This window comes from Molothrus ater, chromosome 8 (assembly GCF_012460135.2).
Source record: "Molothrus ater isolate BHLD 08-10-18 breed brown headed cowbird chromosome 8, BPBGC_Mater_1.1, whole genome shotgun sequence".
Lineage (NCBI taxonomy): Eukaryota > Metazoa > Chordata > Aves > Passeriformes > Icteridae > Molothrus > Molothrus ater.
The window spans coordinates 23,256,794-23,275,968 of NC_050485.2; the positions used below are offsets into that span (position 1 = coordinate 23,256,794).

Here is a 19,175-nt window from a genome sequence, read left to right on the forward strand (position 1 = left end):
TGGCTGTGCCTATGCAAAGGTCTCCTTGTCAGGCATGTCCAGCAGTTTCAGTAATGCTGAGCTGCACGTGGCCTTTTGTTCTGTCTCCTGACAACGTGTACTTGGAACCAGGTTTGGGGATATTCCTCTGATCTGAGCTGCCCTGCTTTACAGGGTAAGCATTTGCCCTTTCTGGATAGCTGCATAGGAGTCCTCTGAGCTTATTAATGCGTATAACCAATGACTTTATGTCTCTTACAGAGTCCTTTCTTGCATTTGTTTCAGAATGAAACAAATGAATCCAAGACAAGCAGGCAAGCTGTGCTGCTGTTTTGCAGTGTAGGGGAAAGGACTCAGCGTGTCAGAGATCTTAAAAGCTGTCTGTGAGGCAGGGCTGGTGACAGTGCTGGAAGGGCCATTAGTCATGGCAAGGCAGAGATGCTCATTGCACGTTGCAGGACAGCCTGATTATGCCAGGTTTTGGTTTGTGCTTCTGAGTCAGAGGAAAAGAGCTCAGGGTGACGGATGGTATTCTTCTCTGAGTTCATTGAGAGATGCTGACAGGGAAGTTGGATCCCTCATCCCCCCTGCTGTCGTGTGTGATTGGAAAGCACACAGCTAAAAAGAGATGTTTTGAGATGCCAACACCTGGGTGCTGTGGCAATGGAGCTGTGACAGGTGATTGTGTGGCTAGGCCTGTGAAGAGTGCACGTAACAAACGTACCTGAAATAACAGCTGGCTGGAGAGGACAGGCTTGCTGAGCAGGAATTGCATGCCCTTACCTTGCTTGTTAAAAGAAGTGTGTTGCTGTGGCAGTCACAAATGAAGTTTTTTCCACGATTTCAGCAGTAGATACTGTTTGACTGCAGAGGAAGGCTCAAGGTGCTGCAGAGACCTGCTGTTTATCTGCTTGGACAAGGAAAAGCTTGATTCTTCTCTAATGATGTGATTATCAGTGGGATCACCACCTCCAGTATTATTTTTAGATGATAGCTGTGGTCTGTGCAATTGCTTCTGGAACTGCAACAGAGCAGTTTGCACGCAGGGGTTTGCTAGGTGCAAAGTGAGGTAGGTGATGGTGGCAGACTGATGCAGCAGGACAAACCATTTAATGCCAATATAGCCAGTGCTCCTTGGCATGCTCTGCCCAGAACAACACCTGCAAGTAGAAAGAGACTATATTTTGTGTGAAGACACCTTGTGGTGCTGCTTGTTTGCAGCCCTTCTCTGCTGAGCCAGTATCTCTCCACCTGGCATTGCCCAGTGCTGGTCCAAACTGGTCAGAGAAAAAAAGGACATGAGAACTGGGTTGCGTAGGAGATTCAGATGCAGTTTTCAGACAGTTCCTTCTTCCCAAGCACTTTTATACTGGCATACTGTAAACTAAATCCAAACACTGACATGCACAGGAAGCTTATGAGGAAGTGACTGAGAGGAGATTCCCAGTGCAGATCCCAAGGCACAGAGTTTTGGCCAGCAGCATTTTAAATGGCTTCTTGCTGACAATGGGTTGCAGAGGTGTAGGTGGGTATGGCAAGCAGCTACCAGGACTGACAAGTTGTTGGGTGCTAGGTTTAGGGAATAAGAGACAACATGGACCTTTCCTTTTTTTGTAAAGGATCGAGACCTTCTGTTCTTGACAGCAGTCTTTAGGACTAGCAGAGGGAAGAGTGAAACTCAAGAAAGGAAAGATCTCAGCAATAAAGAAGAGAATTCTCCCTTATTTCCTCTTTATTCTTCTCCATTACTATGAAGTGGAAGTCTGTTACTTCTAATGGTGATGTGTTTTTATTTCATCTCTAGTTTTGGTGTGTGCAAGGCAGTAATAAAAATTTCAGAGGCATATCAAGTGGAGGTCCATGGGGTTTGGTTTTTTGTGTTTGGGGGCTTTTTGTGTTTTGGTTTGGGTTTTTTTTGTTTGTTTTGTTGCTTGTGGGGATTTATTTTTGAGATCTGGGAGGGAACAGTGGGAAAAGCAGATACTAACCCTCTCTTGGCTCTACTTCAGGCTGAGGGAGCTTGTCAAGATACTGACATTTGTTAAATGTCCTGGAGAAGGCAGAGAGAGTGACTTGAGCAGGAAAATGGATTTTATTAATGAAAGAAGATAGTTCACAGAAGAAGGTGAGCTTTATGTAGTTATCAGTGTCCATCTCCCCATCCGTTTTGAAGCTACCGACCAACTTGAACGAAATTTGATAGGAAGATACCTCAAAGATGCGTAAAATTTCAACATATTTCCTGGAAACAGGTAGGCACAGAGACACCTTAAAAAACCAAACAAACAGGGGTTCACTGGGTGAGAAGCTACACTAGTGAGCTTATTAGCACTGGGAAATGTTTGAGTTGGGTTGACTGACATGATACATGCCTTACCTCTTACCAGAGCTTCCGTTGGAGCTCACAGTTTGTGAGCCTGCAAAGTCAGTCAGCCTTGTGGAAAACATTTATGAGAGGTCAGCTCCAGTGGTTACAGAGCTACTTTTATTTTTCATTTTGTCTCCCGCTGGCAAAAGAGCAAATTGAAGGTGAAAAGGTTGATAAGCTGTAGCAACAGCTATGAAGAGTGTGTTTTGCCAGTAATCTCACCAGCCATGCTTAGTTTTCCCTGTGTTAAAGGTGTCAAGTGTTCCTTTGGAAGCAGGGAAGACACTTGACCATTAATGACTTTCCTACAGACAGTGCAAAGGCTTTTTAGGGAGCAGAACTGATTCACTCTTTTCTCTCATGTCCAGCATGAAGATATGGCCAGCAGGTCAAGTACTGTTGTCCACAAGAGACCTTTTTTTTAAACTTATTGTGGAATCAGAGCTGATAGTCAAGAAAGAGAGTCTTGGATAATACTTCCAGTCAAACAATGGTGTAATGGTGGCAGCCACACCAAAGGCTTGATACAGAAAGAGTGTAAAATATGCAGAAGTCCTCTTCCTTCTAAGTTCTGTATTCCTTACTCTGTGTAATAAGCTTTTTATTTGTTTACACTGTATCAGAAGTCACTTGTTTGTTTTAAAAACCTCTTTCTCGGTTTGGGATCCCCTTTAAATCCCAGGTGGTGGATGACTGCTGGCAGGAACCCATGGGAACTGCATGTCTTCTGTCTCCAGCAGAAGATCAGGCCATGCTGTTGCATAAATTATCCCCTGTGACAGCCATCCCACTGGTGGTGGGCAGAAAATCTGTCCCACAGAGGTAGCAGTCGGTAAAAGCACATTTTAGAGCTGAGCTAAACAAGAATTCGGAGTGACTGGTGTGGAATGAAAGGGTTAAGTGGGGGCTGAGATCAGAATGAGCCAGGAGGTAAGGGAAGGGCTGGAGGAGGTGGTGGGCATAGTGTACAGGGGTGTTGTAAACACTGAACAAAACCTTTGACGAAGGCAGTCTTCAAGGCCACAACACTGGGCTGACTTCATCACATCCTGTGTATCAGTTGTAACTGTAAAATTACCAAACTTGCCTCTCTTCTTGGGGGAAGGTAAGAATTTTCCTCAGTTATGATCCGAAAGACCTTTACTCTGCTTGGAATGCATGTAACTACCTGAATACGTGTGAAAGTCATGACTCATGTCTGGGTCTCCTGTGTGATTAATTCCTCCTTTTCTTAGTGGTTGCCTCATTTGTTTGCAGACTGCTTTAACAGTGAATGCTGAAGAAGAGGAGGAGGAGGAGGAGGGTTATGCCTGTGTTGAATTGTCTTCAAATTACCTTGTCGTTTTTGACTTCTGTCTTTAGAAGAGGCAAACTTCACAAACAGCTTGCATTTGACTCTCCAGCCTCCTGTGATCTGCAGCTTAGATAAAACAGGCTTGCAGACATCTGTCATTGCTGATTGTCTCCATTTACTGACACTTAGCACTTGGACTCCAACAGAGCCTATCTTAAATCGCTGTGTCAAAAATAAGAGCTCTTATTTTCCTCTACTTTTTTTCCTAGCTGTATTGTTTTCTTTTTGTCTCATTGTTTTGCTCATTTTTCCTACTCATCTCACTAGGAATTTTTTGCATCTCACATGCTTGGTTATTAATATCTCTCTCATGTTTGTGGCTCTTTGTTTTTACTGACTTTCTTGCTTTTCTGCTCTTTTTATCTCTACTTTCCAGAGTCTGTGATCATACTAAACCAGTGGTTAGGCTGTCAAAACAAGAGTTAGAAGATTTTTCTCCTCAGACCTATTTTGTGCTCTTAGGCCCACCATTTGGCTCCAAAGTCCAAGGATCATCCTGCCAAAGATGAATTCAGGAGCTCTGGAGCAATCATTTTCTATTCTAAAACCTACAGTCTGCTTTCTTTAGAGGGACTAGCTGGAGAAGCAGTCCTCCTTTATTTTCAGCATGATATATATCTTTCAAGAAGCATTGTGCCAGGAAAACTTTAGATTAAGGGCCAGACAAATCTGTTGTTGCCTTGTTTCACCTTTGCTGGCATGTAACTTCAGGCTGGTGTGAAATGTAAGGGCTTGCTGTATTCCAGGTGTGGATGAGGCTCAGACTAATCTCCTTTTTTTCTCAGCCTTTAACAGAGCAGATAAACTTTGGGCAACACAAAGTGTAAAAGTGATGGTTTCTTGGCTGTGTTATGTTATCTAACAGTATATAACCAAAACTCTTCCTGCTGTAATCCTACTCTAAAAGATTTTAGAAGTGCAACCAAAGGATTAAGTACATTCAGTGTGTCCTAATAAAACAGGACTAAATCTGTGTATGCAAGGCAGTGAACAGTTTGCTTCAGCTGGAAAATGTAGAGATCTTCAGGGGAGGAAAGCAGCACTAGGTGAGATCTTTACAGTGACCTGGCTGGATGGTGTGGGCCATCTTGATCTTTTGGAACCAAACAAATGGAGGGTTTATTTGTGTCTATGAAACTGTGTACCTTGCATGAGTGTTAGGCTGCTGAGTGCTGCTGTTGATGCAGCCTTTATCATTACACAGAAATAGTTAATTTTACAATTCTGGAAACCTTAAGTTCTAGTGGCACTTCACAAGCTGGGACAGACTCTGAAATTAATGACCCTAGATTTTGTTTATTTGTATTCTTTTGCTGAGAGCTCTTACTATTAGTGGCTCTTCTCTTGCACAGGCACTGCCTGCCAACCGTCCTTCTGAAGGCACTTTCCTTCAGGACAGGGTACAAGGTAAAACTTGTTTGTGATTTTAACTAGTGTCTCTAATTAAAGAAATGGTCTTTAAACATACTTCTTTTATCTAGTTCAACCTAATAACCTCTTCATTACAAGTCTTGCACTGCTTCTGTGTTGATCAGCTTTTTCCCTATCCTGGCAGCAGGCATCTTGCATATGCTTGTTATGAGGGCTCTCAAGGGTGAAGTGCCTTGCTAGTTTACTTAACCCAAAAGACAGTGCAACAATGGGGAAAAAGTAGAACATTTTTGGAGTTTAGCTTTAGTTTTGGGTTTTTTTAGAGTGAATCTATAAATATTATTAAAAATATTTTTAAACGCTCCAATGTACTCCCTTTGATGAATAAGTAATTTTGCAAGAACTCTTCAGTTGTGATCCTGGCTTACCACATGATATTAAGAAAGTAATTTCACATTTCTCATCTACAATGTGGACATTAAAATGGCAAATGAATTGTATTTTTTGTATCAAAATACTAGGAGATTGTGTGGTACTGGCTGTATAAATAGTGTGTAATTTTCCTCTTCAGCTGGATGTCTGGCTAAAAGTCTTCAGGTCTAAATTATTAATTGTTAACTAAGAAGCACTTGCTTTTCTTCTGCAAGGTTTTGGTCCAAAGGCTTTTAATGCCCTCAAGTACTACGGTCAAACTTTACCTAATTGTCAAGATACAGTTTTATTGTTCTTGGCTTCTTCTGTACTTGAGTGGAGATTGTTTTCTATTTATCTGGAAACCATTACTGTAAATAATCAACATGTGAAGACACATGAGGATTAAGCTTTAGTGCTCCTCACAAATTGCATGTGCTCTGTTTGTGCATGGAAAACTATTCCTTCAAGTGAAAGCTTTTCCTTCTTTGCAGCTGAGTTAATTGGTTCTGTAGCAAAGTCAAAACATGGAATTTCTTGTATCTTATTTCCCCTTGGAGACAACAGCACACAGAGATGGAGATTTGGAACCAAAGCAGCAGGTTCAGCGAGCAGAGCAGTGGGAGCTGGCTGAAATGCAAATGCAGAATCTGAAAAGGGAGTGCAGAACCCAAACTGGCAGCACAAACTGTTTTTACAGCTGCATTTTGACTTCTGGATGCTTAGTACAGGGTAGTCTCTTTTATAGGCTTTTGAACTGCATACCAAAATCTTCAGATGGCCATGAACCATGAGAGCATACCTTGGGAGTGAAAGGGAGAGGGAGCCTGGAGCAGATTGCCAGCAGATCCTGATCCTTGTGGGATGCTCTTGGGCTGGGCAGGCAGAGGAATGATTTCCAATTGCCCATGAGATGTCCTGGACGTCATCACGAAAGCTTGCCTTGCTTTCTTTGGCACCAGGAATTTGACTGCCCAGCTGCTGGGAAGGCTCAGACATCTGTGTTAAGTTCTTCATAGGATGAGATACCCAACCTTTCTGCAAAGAGTAAGATCATCTGATGGGTCTAAGGGGGACATTTTATATGTGCACACTGAAACGACATCCTTAATTTCCAAACAAGTGTGTGTCTTGCACTCTCGCTATTTTACATTTCACCTTTCATTTGGTGATGAAATGAGCATTCTAGTTTAACTTGATAGTTCTTCAGTGCTAACCTGTCTTCTCCCCAAGTGTGTGGGCTTGCCATGGAGCAGAAGTCTTCTAGATAATCCTTGTCCTTCCACAAAGAGGAAGCAGGCTATTTCTGCATGGGTGGTGGGTGTTAGTTTTTGCATTTGTTGCTCTCAATAAAGTGAGAGCTTGTTCCCTTTCTGTCAATAACACCTTTGATCCTCTTATATAAAGTGAACACTGGGTGTCCTGCAGAAAAGACCTCTTTAAAGTGCCTTGCAATCTTATGCTTCTAAATCATGGTTAACAAAATTTCATAAATCCATACTGGACTGGAGACCAAGTACAGTTCTCTATACTGTATTCTGCAGCACACACGATTTATTCTCAGCTTGACCTCATGATTGACCTCATGTGGACTTGTGCCCGTGTAAGTAGCAGCTAAAATCAGTGGTCTGAGCACTAATCTACAAGTTGCAGACAGTAGGTTATTTAGTGAGAATGCTCCACAAGTCTCTTGCTGCAGCATTTTCATTCAAAAAGGTCACTTCCATGAGTTCGTGCACAGCTGAATTTAATGTTCTTTCTCAGCAAGGCAGGCCACACTGGAGAGTGCATAATTATAATAAATACAACTTTGTTCTCAGCTGAAAAATCCATCTGAAATAAATTTTTCCAGCCCTTCCAAGAAATGCTTTTAGTAAGATAAATAAAAGCAATTCTTGCCGATTTCACATTCATTCAGCAGGAATGTTGGTGGGTGTAGGGTGCCTCCACTTAAGTCACTCATCACAGTGCCTTCTGGGCTCAGTCATATTCAATAGCTGGCTAAGGATAGCACTTGCAAATTGGGTTTCTCGCAAACCAATTAAACCCAAGTTCATTATTTCTTGCTTGGTTTGAATCCTGGTTATTATTTTGAGTAAAATTGTTCTTAGCAACAAGTACAGAGAGTTCAGTTACACTCTCAACTCAGACAAACTTGAAACAATGCTTTGATAGGTGCATCTGGTTTTTGGGATATGCGTGTATTTATACAAGCTTTTGTGGCTTATTTTCTGGTTGGCACTTCTGTTTAGTCAAAGAAGATTTGTTTTCTTCTGTGTTCTGTTTCGCAACAGTGGAAATACTGAAAAATTCTCAGCCTAAATATGGAAGGAAAACTAGGGGTTGTTCTTTTCCTCCAAAACTTCTAAGCAAGTACTTTAAAAAATCCCCTCTTTGCTTTCATCTTCCAAGAGACTGAGCAGAGTGTGAAATGTCCTATCTTCTCTTTCTTTTATTTTTTTTTGTCTAGGTATACCAAAGAGGCTCTGCTAGTTGATTGGGTTACTGCTACTGGTAGAAGCTGAATTTTCTCACAGTTCTCCTGGCTTCATGTGCAGTTCTCCTGGCTTCATGGTTAACTTTGAGATTTCAGAGGGGCTCTGCAGGGTGGTTTTTAAATGTCTTTTTGCTTTCCCTGCAGAGACTCTAGATAAGCAGTTTCCAAACTCCTCTACTCAAAGCTACCACAGCTTTTGGTTTAGGATCTTCCTGGTTCCCATTGTTCCTGCCATTGTACAGTTGGTTGTTGCTGCAAGGTCACTCTTCTGAAGGGCTCTGCTGGGATCTATGAGACTGCAAGGGAGAAAAGACTCAAATAGCAGTGTCAGTTGTAAATGAAAGGTAGCACAGTGATTCTGCTCTTGCCCTGAATTTGGACAGCCCTATGCTGTACTGCTTGGCATGACAAAGTAGCTGCATGTCACCTGCCTTGTCCTGTTTTCTTTTCACTTTGGAGAGAGGGAAGCGTGGAGGCCTTTCTAAAGGAAAGAAGAGCCTGATATTTAGGAAAGAAGAGACTTGACTGTGAAGGGAGAAAGCAGAGGGAGGTGACTGAAATCTGAGTGCTCTGACTTCATTAAATGCGAGTGATAGTCCCGGACCTGAGGATGTGGGGTGGAAACTCGAATTTACTTTCACTCACCTTCTGTGTGCTAAATTAGATAGTCATCTCTCAATGACTTGGTATCTCTTCAAGCCCCAGTGGGTTTCCATTGACACCAGAGAATGATCAAAGGGTAAATATGCTCTCTCTTGCTAGACTGGACTCGTGCCTTATGGTCATATTCATTTAATACCGATTGGGAGCAGATTTAATTAGCACTTAGATCATGATGGTCTGCTTTTTTTTCTCAATGTATTATTTTCTCTCCTTGCTTATCTACTTTATTCCACTGCCTTCCTTTTCCTGATGCAAGTCTTTGTGTTCTCTCTTTTATCTGTTGAAGCCATCAGGACTTGAATACTTGGTACTTGCTAATGAAGCTTGCTTGGCAGGGAGAAGGCATGGGAAGCTCACTTGAACTAATTGTTTTAGGATCTCTCCAGGCACCCTGACCCTATGCACAGACATGTTTTATTTTAGAAAGATTGTCTTAAGTTAGAAAATCAGCTCTTGTTCAAAGATGAAAACACACATTGATCAAAACCTGAATTTCATGTGGATTGTGTAAACATGTAATTTGGGTTAGATCCGGGCATTGGAAAATAAGCAACACTGTTGTCCAGGAAGTTCCAGTGCAAGAAACGTGGGGAACTTCAGAAAGTCACATTAACTGTCTCCTTGGGGAAGTGCCTCAGAAATCCTGACCTCTGCATTTCTGCCATGTGTGTGACGCTAGTGGAGATGATCACTTGAGCAGTTGCAACATTCTTGTGTACATAAGTTTGAATGACATTATGAACTGTGGAAAGAATAAGGCTGTGCTTCCCAAATTGCCCCCCAGAGACTCTCCCTCTGGCCCTGCACATGAGCAATCACTTTATTGTCAAAGCACTGTCTGCTTCCATCAATGCCATGTTTCCTATGGTCAAATCACAGAAATCTTTTTCTAGGCGTCTATGCACTTGAATTTCTAGGGGTGATGGCTGTGGTGCTCTTGGACACCTCTGCTCTTTGCCATCGTCCAGTGTGTAAGGTTTTGGGCTGACTCAGATATCCTGTTCCTATTCCCATCCGCTGAAGGTTTCCTGTCAAAGATGTTAGTTTTATTTCTCTTTATCAGCCCTGACAAAAGTTGTTATTTAAATGTTGCTCAATATTTTCAACGTGATTTTGGGAGGACTGCTAATTCCTTCAATGCCTTGTTTTGTTTTAGAATTTCTAATCCCATTTTGTATGACTAAGTTTGCGTGGTTTCCCCAGAAAGGATTAGGGCTTACTGCTATAGGTACGTCACCCTGCCTTTGAAGCTGCTTGCTCATGCTTTCCTTGGCAAGCTCTGGCAGATGTGCTTGGGAACAACAGAGATGGTATCTTTCTGAAGCTGTGAAAGGGTTAATCGGAAGCATGTTTATGAAATCAGTTTGCTCACCCTTACAAGCTTTTACTGCGATCTTTTTGAACGCTTTTGGAAGATTTATCACCTGCTTTTGTAATTTATACTAGATTTTTCTTTCCTTTCTTGAAGCTATTTTAATGCTATGTGTGATATTGTGAAAATTACCTATGATAAGTACCTTTTCTTGGCAAGTCCTTAATTGCACACCTCTTGGATGCCAACTGGAGAATGTGACTGTCTTCATGTGGATGGCCTGACAGTTTTGGCTGGTATTTTTGGGATGGCTGAAAGAGAGTAGAGCAGCTGAAGCACATCTGTAGTTCCAAAGCAAACCCAAGCAAAGGACTTCATCCCCCGGCAGGCAGATCACTGTTTGTACAGATGCTTCTTCTCAAGAGCCTTTTTGTACGATTGGTCACACTTGTGGGTGAGTTTGCATATGTGATGGGGAGAGGGGCTGCTGGCTGTTCATGGGAATATTATATTTCATCAGGGAGATTAAAAATACTACTATTGAATAGGAGATGGCTTTAGAGATTCTTCAGTGAAATGGAGTGCCTGCACATATGCAGTACTTTCTGAAAAATGTTAAACAGCATCTACCCTCTGCTGGGAATTGTTAATTGTGCTTTTGGCTCTATCTGCATTGCTGGCACATGTATCATTGTGAAATTTTTACACCCAAACAAAATATCAGAGAATGGTTCTCTTCAAGATGAAGTGATAGCTGCCTTCAGCTGATGCCTCTTTGAAACCAGCTGAGGAGTGTGTGCTTGCCTCATTGGGACCTGCACCTACCTGCACTGCCACAGCACCAGGATATTGATGCAAGGCTCCTGGATTGCAAAGAGCCTGGATAGTTCTGGTGGGGTAGATGCTATGATGCCAGGCTCTGCAGATGTGCATGATGCCGTTGAACAGAATGTGAAAGCCTTAATTCCTAGTAAGTCATCTCAAAGTGGATCTATTTGTGCATTTTTATATAAAATCTGTCTTCATTTTTAGTAAATTTCTAAAGCCATGACAGAGACTATTGGGACTTGCTGTGTTTACCCCTGTCTAGTAGTGAATGCTGAGCTTTGCAAGTTCTGGCTTTTGTTACAAATTCATGTGTTGTGTACTTGTAATACCAGGATCTTCTAGAAACCCATAGGAATCAAGTGACTGTTACTTGTATTTTCTTGCTTGTTAAAATGGCACAAATGTAGACTTTTACTTCTGAAGACTTCTTTTCTTCCCAAGGAAGTATCATCTCCTGGGATTTAAGTATTTGCTGATGCAAATATCTGTGATCACAGTTGAAGAACTACTGAGTGTCACATCGTTAAGTCAACAGTTCAAATCTAGTCCAAAGAGGTAATGGGCATTTTTATACCCCTAATGCCTTTCATCAGGATTTATGTTTACTTGCTTAAACTAAAATTGGAGCATCTGCTATTCAAATTTATGGTTCAAGTGGAAAATAAACACTAGAAGCAGATCTTTCTATACCAGAAAATCCTGTTTCACTTGTGTATCTGTATATGCTTGTAAGCACACATGGAGCTTTAGAAGGAATAAAGGTTGCAGGGAAATGGATGCATTTAGTCAGGTCTGGTATTTTTGGTATGCTTTTCTATGACTTTTAAATTGCAAGAGCTTTTGAATAAAATATAGGAGGATACAGACTTTGAAGGCAAAGAGATTTTGAAATTGAAAATGCAATGGGAGAGTATTTTGAATGGCAACTGAAGCACTTTTGGACGAAGTATTTCTGAAATTCTTCCAGACAGCTGCTCTTCTAAAGAATGATGGTTGGTTGGTTGGCTTTTTTTTTTCTTTATTTCTTTCCTTCTTGTTTGTTGCTTCTAGCATTCATGTCAGAATCCTTGTACAAAGCAGCACTGCTAAATCTGACCTCTAAAATCAGGCTTCTGGTCAAGAAGTGTGCACTTCAGTGTAGAGTAACATCTGGTACTTGTGATAACACATTGGACTGTACCTTGCCCAGGCTGCAGAGAGCTTCAGGGGTTCAGTTCAGCCACACAGGCCTTTGCAGCGTCCCAGTTCCTCTTTGTGTCCTCTTTGAGTTGTTTTTCTGAAGTTGGGAAATCCTTGTAGTCTCTTTGAGATATGCTGTGATATGGAAAGCCTTGCTAATCCCTGCAGTCAGGGGCTGACCTCCTGCGTGCTGGGATCTGCCTGCAACCACGTGCTGGGATCTGCCTGCAACCACCTCTTTCTTCCAACCTTTTCCTGAATGTTTCCTGAGCGCTCTCTGGCTTGTTTCAGGGACCAGCTTGGCAGCGTTATCAGGAATCAATAGCTGGAGTCCTTCAGGAAAGAAGTTGAAGATGCTGAAGTATGAATTCTGGTGTCCTGGTTGTTAGAATCTCTTAGCAGAGACGTCAAGATGTGAAGAAGAGAGATGTGAAAGCCGGTACAAGTGTTCTTTTCTTTGTGCTCCTGAGTTGAGAAATTAAGATTTGAACTGGCTTCCCACCCCAAAGGCTGTTGCATAGCTTCCCATGCATATCATGCCATGGGAGATCACTGGTAACTTTTGTCAGTATTTTGAGGTACAAAAAGTGGGTTGTGAGGCGTGGAGACAGAAAAATTAGATATTTAATGGCATGGAAAAAAAAGTTGCCCATAGAGCTTGAGTCATCACTGTGACACTTTGTTATGAGGGTTCCAGTCCTGTGAGCCTGGAGTATGTATTTTCACATGTGGTTACTCTGTAAAGAGTCTTCAGTCATGTGAAGGTCTGAGTTCTTGGCACTTTGGGAGAAATGATGAGATAGTTAATTTTTAATCCTGATTCCACTTACTGCTACCATGTTGCTGGTTATCTCAGAGACCCAATGTATTTATGGCTTCCTACTTAGAATGTCCAGTTACAACCAAGTATGCCAGAAGCACTGAGTACATGTTTCTGTATCTCTTTTGATGCTGATTTTATAAAGTCAGTATTGAAGTCTGCTATCAAAGGAATACCAACCACTAAACTATTTCTGCCAGTATTTTAAATCTCTGATTACTTTTTGGCTTGTAACTGATATCAGCCATAAATGATGCATGGCTAGGAATCTTTCTAAATTATCATCCATCTTTTTGCTGGAGACCAAAAGAGGAAAGTTACTGAAGTGGAAAGAAAACTTTTTTCTTAAGCTGAGTCATGAGAATATTGGCAAGTTGCAAGGGAAAATTTAAATCTGGTGTTTGCTTACTATAGTTGACAATGAAATCCTCCTTTACAGGAAATTATTAGAATGAATTATGCTTTCAGTCTCCTTGATACTGTGGAAGAATAAAAGAAAATAGAGTTGTCTTAGTTTTAAAATTTATTTTTAGTATGGATATTTGGTATAGAACAGGGGTAAATAAAAGGAAGATGCTTCTTTTTACTGCCAGTTCTTCAAAGATTGACCCTAAAAAAACATGGTCATCCTCAACAATTACTAGTTTTCATAAACAGTATGATTTTGTATTTGTTTTCTCTTGCTTCCTGCAAATAACTAAATCACAGAATGTCCTCTTCTGAAACCTGTGAACTTTTAAGATTTCTCCTTGTTTTCAGTATGTATACAAATATTAATACTGAACTAGGATGAAAAATATCAAATGAAAAATGAAACATCAAATCTTTTGTGTAAAGTAATAGGTGTTCTCTATAAACATTAATGACCTAATCTGTTTCTGATACAGTAAATTCTGTTCTTATTTTGCTAGTAGAAAAGGAAAGAATAGAAAACAGTGACTTTGCCAGACATGAAGCCCAATACAGTTTGAGAATGGATGACCAGTTATTTGGAATCCCAGTTATGTTTTGTATAGAGGCCATAATTTGTCTTGCACAAGAAACCTGACTAATGTAAAAAACCAAAAAGTGTTACCTGTCTTTTTGAAAATAGATTAAACAGACTGCAAAAGAACATATTTGTCAATGTGAAGTAAACATAAACTTAGGCGGAGTGCAGGCATCAAGTATAGCTGAAGACAACTGTGGAGAGTAAAGACAGAACCTCTTGCCCCTTGCTTTTCAGGCTGTAAGCAGGACCAGAGAATGCCTTTCATGAGGGTGGAGCATGATATTCCATCCCCTTTGTGTGTGCAGTTTCTTCATGTAAGTCTTGGTGCCAGGCTTTCATGACACAGACTGGGGGCCACATGGAGTGAAGCTGCAGGTTGTCACCAGCCCACAGCTCTTGCACTCCTGGAGACAGAGGAGTGTTTAGATATTAGTGGGATTTGATGTAGATAAAATAGAACAGGAGAATTTCAAGGTGTCCCTGTGCAGAGTTTTGTCATACTGCCAGATGTGCTTTACTGAACTGTTGCATGTAATGAACAACCTTTTGTGATTGCATTGATCAAGATAGCACCTTGGGTGTGTTCCTCATGCAAGGGGAAAAGTGAGGTCAGTGGGAATGAATGTTGTGCTGCAGCTTAGACTGGAAAAGAGATCCTTTGGTGTCCTGGGAAGAATAAGTCTCAGACTTCTGCTGTGGGGCATTCAGTCTAACATGGCATCTTAATGTTCTGTGGCAGGTGACTTTTCTGCATTCCTTGCTGGGCTGCCCTCCTTGTTCAAATGATGGCCAAAGTACTTTGTCCTCTGCATTCTCCTCTGGCAGGCAGTCCTTTCTCTTGTCCTGGTACATGTGCTTCAGCCTTGCCTGCCATCTCCTTTTGGCTCAGAATTAGCTGCTGTGTTGTTCCTTGTAGATGTGGTCACTGGTCCCACCCTTCAGAAAACTGGAAGCCTGGTTTTCAGTCACCTCCACAAGCTTTTTGGATTTGATGCATAGCATGGAGAGCCATTTGGATGTTGGTTTTTCAGATATCTGGATATTGTGGTGGGAATGAAGGCAACCAGAAAAGCAACAGGCAGGAAAATCCTGTCAGCTACATCTGCCAGTAGGCCTAGATAAATAAAACTGAGATGTTCTCTTAACTCCTCCACCTTTCAGGTTAGATCTGCTTGTTTGTTCAATGAGTGAAAAGTATTGTGTCTCAGAACACGTGCAGAAGTAGAATGGCTACATGTAGGGCTCTCAAAAACTCAGGGAAGCTGATGTTGGCATGCTCATATTCTACACTGACACAGTGACATTCCTGGTAAATGATGGCAAAACATAAAATCTTTTTTTCTCTTGCTCTTCTTCACAGTTTAACTCTCCTTATGATGTTTATCTCTGATCAGAGGATATTAACAAAATCTTTATCTTCTTGGTTTTACAATTTTGGCTTAAAAATTCTCTACTTGGCAAAACTTGGCAAACATTGCCTTAGTATGCAAACAGTGGGGATGGGATAGGGGAAATCACTTGGCTGTTGAAAAGCTGCATATGGGAAAGTCACATGGAGGTTTCAGTGTTTTATTTATAATTCTGCAAAGGCCTCTTCTTATTGGAAAAATAGGAGAGACCAGATAGTGGCTTCTGGAAAGCAAACAGCTAGATTCTTCCATGAGTATTTTTAACATAAATATTAACTTCACAGATTGTGACAGTATTTTCTCCTTGAATACTTGTTTTTAGCATTCAAGATGTATAACTGGTAAAGTAAAATTGTAAAGAAAACTAACTCCTGTAGCATCTGTTTTTTAAATTCTAATTGTGAAGCCATAAGAGATGCTTTGTTTTCATTTAGCAAATACATACTGAGTTTCCAGGAAGGTAACTTGATTTGCAATAAGCATACCCATTATGAACCATATGCTTTTCATGTTTGTCTTTTATTGAAGGATTAGAGTATTTCAAAATCTTTTTCAGAAGAACACTATTAAGTAATATTTATGTAAGAATCTTTTGCATTTTCAGATTTGGCTGTATATCTAAAGAGACATTTCCAAACACAAGTCCTTGGAAGGATTTTGCTAGTTAATAATGTAACGATGAGTTTTATGTCAGCTTGATTCTGAGTGGTGTTTTGCTGATATAAGTTAACTGTATTATGTGAAACTGCTTGTACAGAGCTAAAGGAGCAATAAAAGTGTTCTGCCCAAGAGGCTTTAGCGTTTTCCCTCTGCTCAGATTGCTGAACATGACTAAGTCTTTGCAGAATGACATCTAAGGTTACACTTGGAGTCATTAGGTTATAAACAGTCCATAAAATGTTTTGCATACTTCATGTTAATATTCCTCAGAAGATCAAGATTCCCTTGGGAGAAATGAGAATATGCACCAAAAACATTCTCAGTCTTGAGGTTTATCCACAACTTCCTTGATCACTAAAGATCAACTGTCTCATGAAGACATTATTGCAGAACAAATTTTGATGCTGCTCTGAGTGTTTATATACTGGAGGAATCTACTGGGTAGTGCCCTTTCATGTTTTTGCTGACTGGCTGAGTTGTAAATTACATTTGAAAGTCTTTCTGACTCTAATTTGGTAGATTTATATGAACCTTCATGTTTAAGAATGTTTTTGAGCCCCAGGCTGTGTTAGAAAAAAAAAACATGGTAAAAGTGTTCAGATCTTGACAGAATGTCTGAATTGGTGCTATTGAATAGATAGAGGGTTTCTTTCATTTCTGTTCATTCCTAGTAAGGCTTAGAGGCATCAGGGGTGAGTTCTTGACCTTTCTTGAAGATGCCAGAGTCTCTCTGAGAGATCTGACCCCCCCCCCCCACTTTTTTTTTTTTTTTTCCCAAGAATAAATCTGTCTCTACTGTGAAGAAAGGGTTGTTCCTAGACACAATCCAAGTAAAGCTGAGTCTGTGGGGAGACTGTTGAACTTGGGAAAAGGGTCTTGTCTTTTGTTCTGGTGTTAGCATTGACTGCCCATACTGAATGCTTGGCGTCTGCAGTGGTGCAGCAGCAGCCTGTGCTCCTTGCCTCTGTGGTCAGCTGACCTGACCTAGGGCAACACTCTGAAATAAAACAAAACCTCCAGACCACCAGAAACTGTTGTTTCTGTCCTTCAGAAACTAAACTTATTTCAGATTCCACTGTTACTTTATGAAATACTGGGATTTAATAGACCTGGCAGGATGGCTCTGGCAGTGCTATCACATTACAGCAAGATCTGGGCTCTCAGTCAAACCCCTGACTTGGTGTCATTTCTCATACCTAAGGACTCAACTCACAAGGGATGTTCTTGGCATCTGCATGCATCGAAATTTCTTCCAGGTCATCTAAATGAGAGCAAAGAGTGGAGGACTTGAACAAGAATCTGGTGAGAACTGCTGTAAGCTGCAGACACTCCCAAGTTAGCTGCAGCTCAGGGACTGTAGGAGCCACTGGTGCATCTTCCTCCTCTTGGGAAGTTTAGGAAGAAGCATATTCCATGTGTGTATTGAGTTTTTGGAGGCCTGGCTGTTCCTGGGGTAGTTCAAAAGCTGTCTGCAGACAATTTGATGGCATCACTTCATGCTAATGAGGAAGCAGCAGAGTTGTGTTTCCTCCAGCCTGCCTTGAAAAGGGAAGTAGAGAGGCTCAGCTGTGCAGAACTACAGGGCTGTGGAGCACAAAACAGCTCAGAGACTTTCTTCTAACTGCACAACTCAAGAATGCACTAGTTGCGTGTATGAGAATTCACCCTGGTCCAGTGTGCTTTGTCTGACAACAAAGCTTCTTGATTTGTCTCTCTTATGCATCTGGTTTCCAGTCTGAATCCTTCAGGCATCTCTGAAGGTCTCTTTTGGTGCATGGTGGATGCACTGAATGCACTGGTTCTGCTGGCTTGCTTTGGCAGACAAAAGTTCCGTTTCACTAATGTTTTTACATTTACAAAAGATGGCTTTAGCTTTTTAAATTTTGCTTGGCTTTGAGTTTCCCAAGAATTTTGGGACATTTTTGAAGGTCAATTATTTTTCCTCATGGTCACTTCAAGTCAGTGTGAGCTCAGACTGCAATAGACATTCTACTGTGTGTTGACACTTTTAAAAGATAAAGCCATGCTGTCAGTTTATGCTGAATTCTTTCCAAAGATGGGGTATATGTGGTAAAAGTTCTTAATATTTTTCTTTCTCATCCCAGACCTGCATTTGAAAAGGATTCTGAAATTTATTATCATCTTCATTATATTTTGCTGATATTAAAACCATCTACTAAATCCAGCCATCTAAAACTGAAGGGACAGTAAAGATTTTACTGATTTTATCATTTACCTTTGGTGTAAAAATTATATTGCAGTAAGGAACATACAAAGGCTTAGAAAAAGGTTCTGCAAAACAGTGTTAGATATAAAAAAGAAAAAGAAAGGTATTGATCTAAAATTTAATGAATGAAATGAGTGTACAATAACTCAGTAACTGATATAGACTGAAAGTGTTTGCAGCTCTTTTGGTTCTGGAGGGAAAAGACCCCCAAACAGAAAGTATACCAACTTCTAGTTGTAAATCTGCACATATGAAAAGAAATACTAAATATATAGGGGGTCAGATTAAAGGAAAAAAATAAGAAAAAGTTAGAAAATGGTTAAGTGCTTCAGTCTCTATTGAAGTACTAGAATAAATCCCTGAAGGTTTTATAAGTATCTCTAAGGCAACAGGAAATGAGCAGTGTGGATTTATCAGGAACAGCTTCATGGGAGGAGGCTGATGAATTTAATTTGATTAATTCAATGGATGTTTTACAGCCCAGCCTGAGTGAGGCAGCACATTGGTTTTGGGATACTCAGTGAGGATCTGTGTTCAGGAGGGTCCTTTAAGTGATGAATATTTGCTGAGGAGTGTCTGTGGTGGTGACTGGATCCTGGAGGGGTTTGTTCTGCCTCTCTGCCAATAGTTTGGGAGACTAAGAGAAAACACTTGAGATGCAGATGGAAGTTTGTGTGTGTTTTTAAAACAGGAGAACAAGTTGAAGAAATAGCCTGAAGTCTATTTCGCTTTTCCTCCTCACTTTCCCTTAAGTAAAAATGCAGAATATTTAGCAATGGAAAAAGTGAAATAGTCTGGGGTTTTAGACCAGAAATTGAATGCAGTTCTTTCAGTAAAAAGCTCACCAAATCTTTAACAATGTAGAATTGTCCTATACAGGTATTTTGTAATACTCCACGCTAGTAAGTGATATGCCCCATTTTGGATCCCACATTTTAAGGTGGGTTTAAGTTTCAGACTGAGAAACCCAGTAAAACCATGATTTAATCCTTGTAGTCTAGGAAATAAAGACTTCTTCTGTCTTCTGGAAGCAGCTTATAGAGGAATGGAACAATTTTCTAGGTGAGCTAAGTTAAGAAGATCCCTATGATCAGTTGTCTTGTTTT

At 40.8% G+C, this 19,175-nt stretch overlaps 1 protein-coding gene across 3 annotated transcripts in view; it reads left to right on the top strand.

The window, feature by feature from the left end:
* WBP1L (WW domain binding protein 1 like) overlaps positions 1–19,175 on the top strand; it is a 59,311-nt gene that overhangs the window by 5,041 nt on the left and 35,095 nt on the right. The window contains exon 1 of one of the 3 annotated variants that reach the window (XM_054515667.1): positions 2,065–2,104. The exons of the other annotated variants lie outside the window; for them this stretch is intronic. Within the exon in view, the coding sequence (XP_054371642.1) occupies positions 2,078–2,104 (27 nt within the window). The 5' untranslated portion in view covers positions 2,065–2,077. Of the gene's footprint in view, positions 1–2,064; positions 2,105–19,175 lie in introns of those variants that run through there. 3 annotated transcript variants of the gene reach the window in all.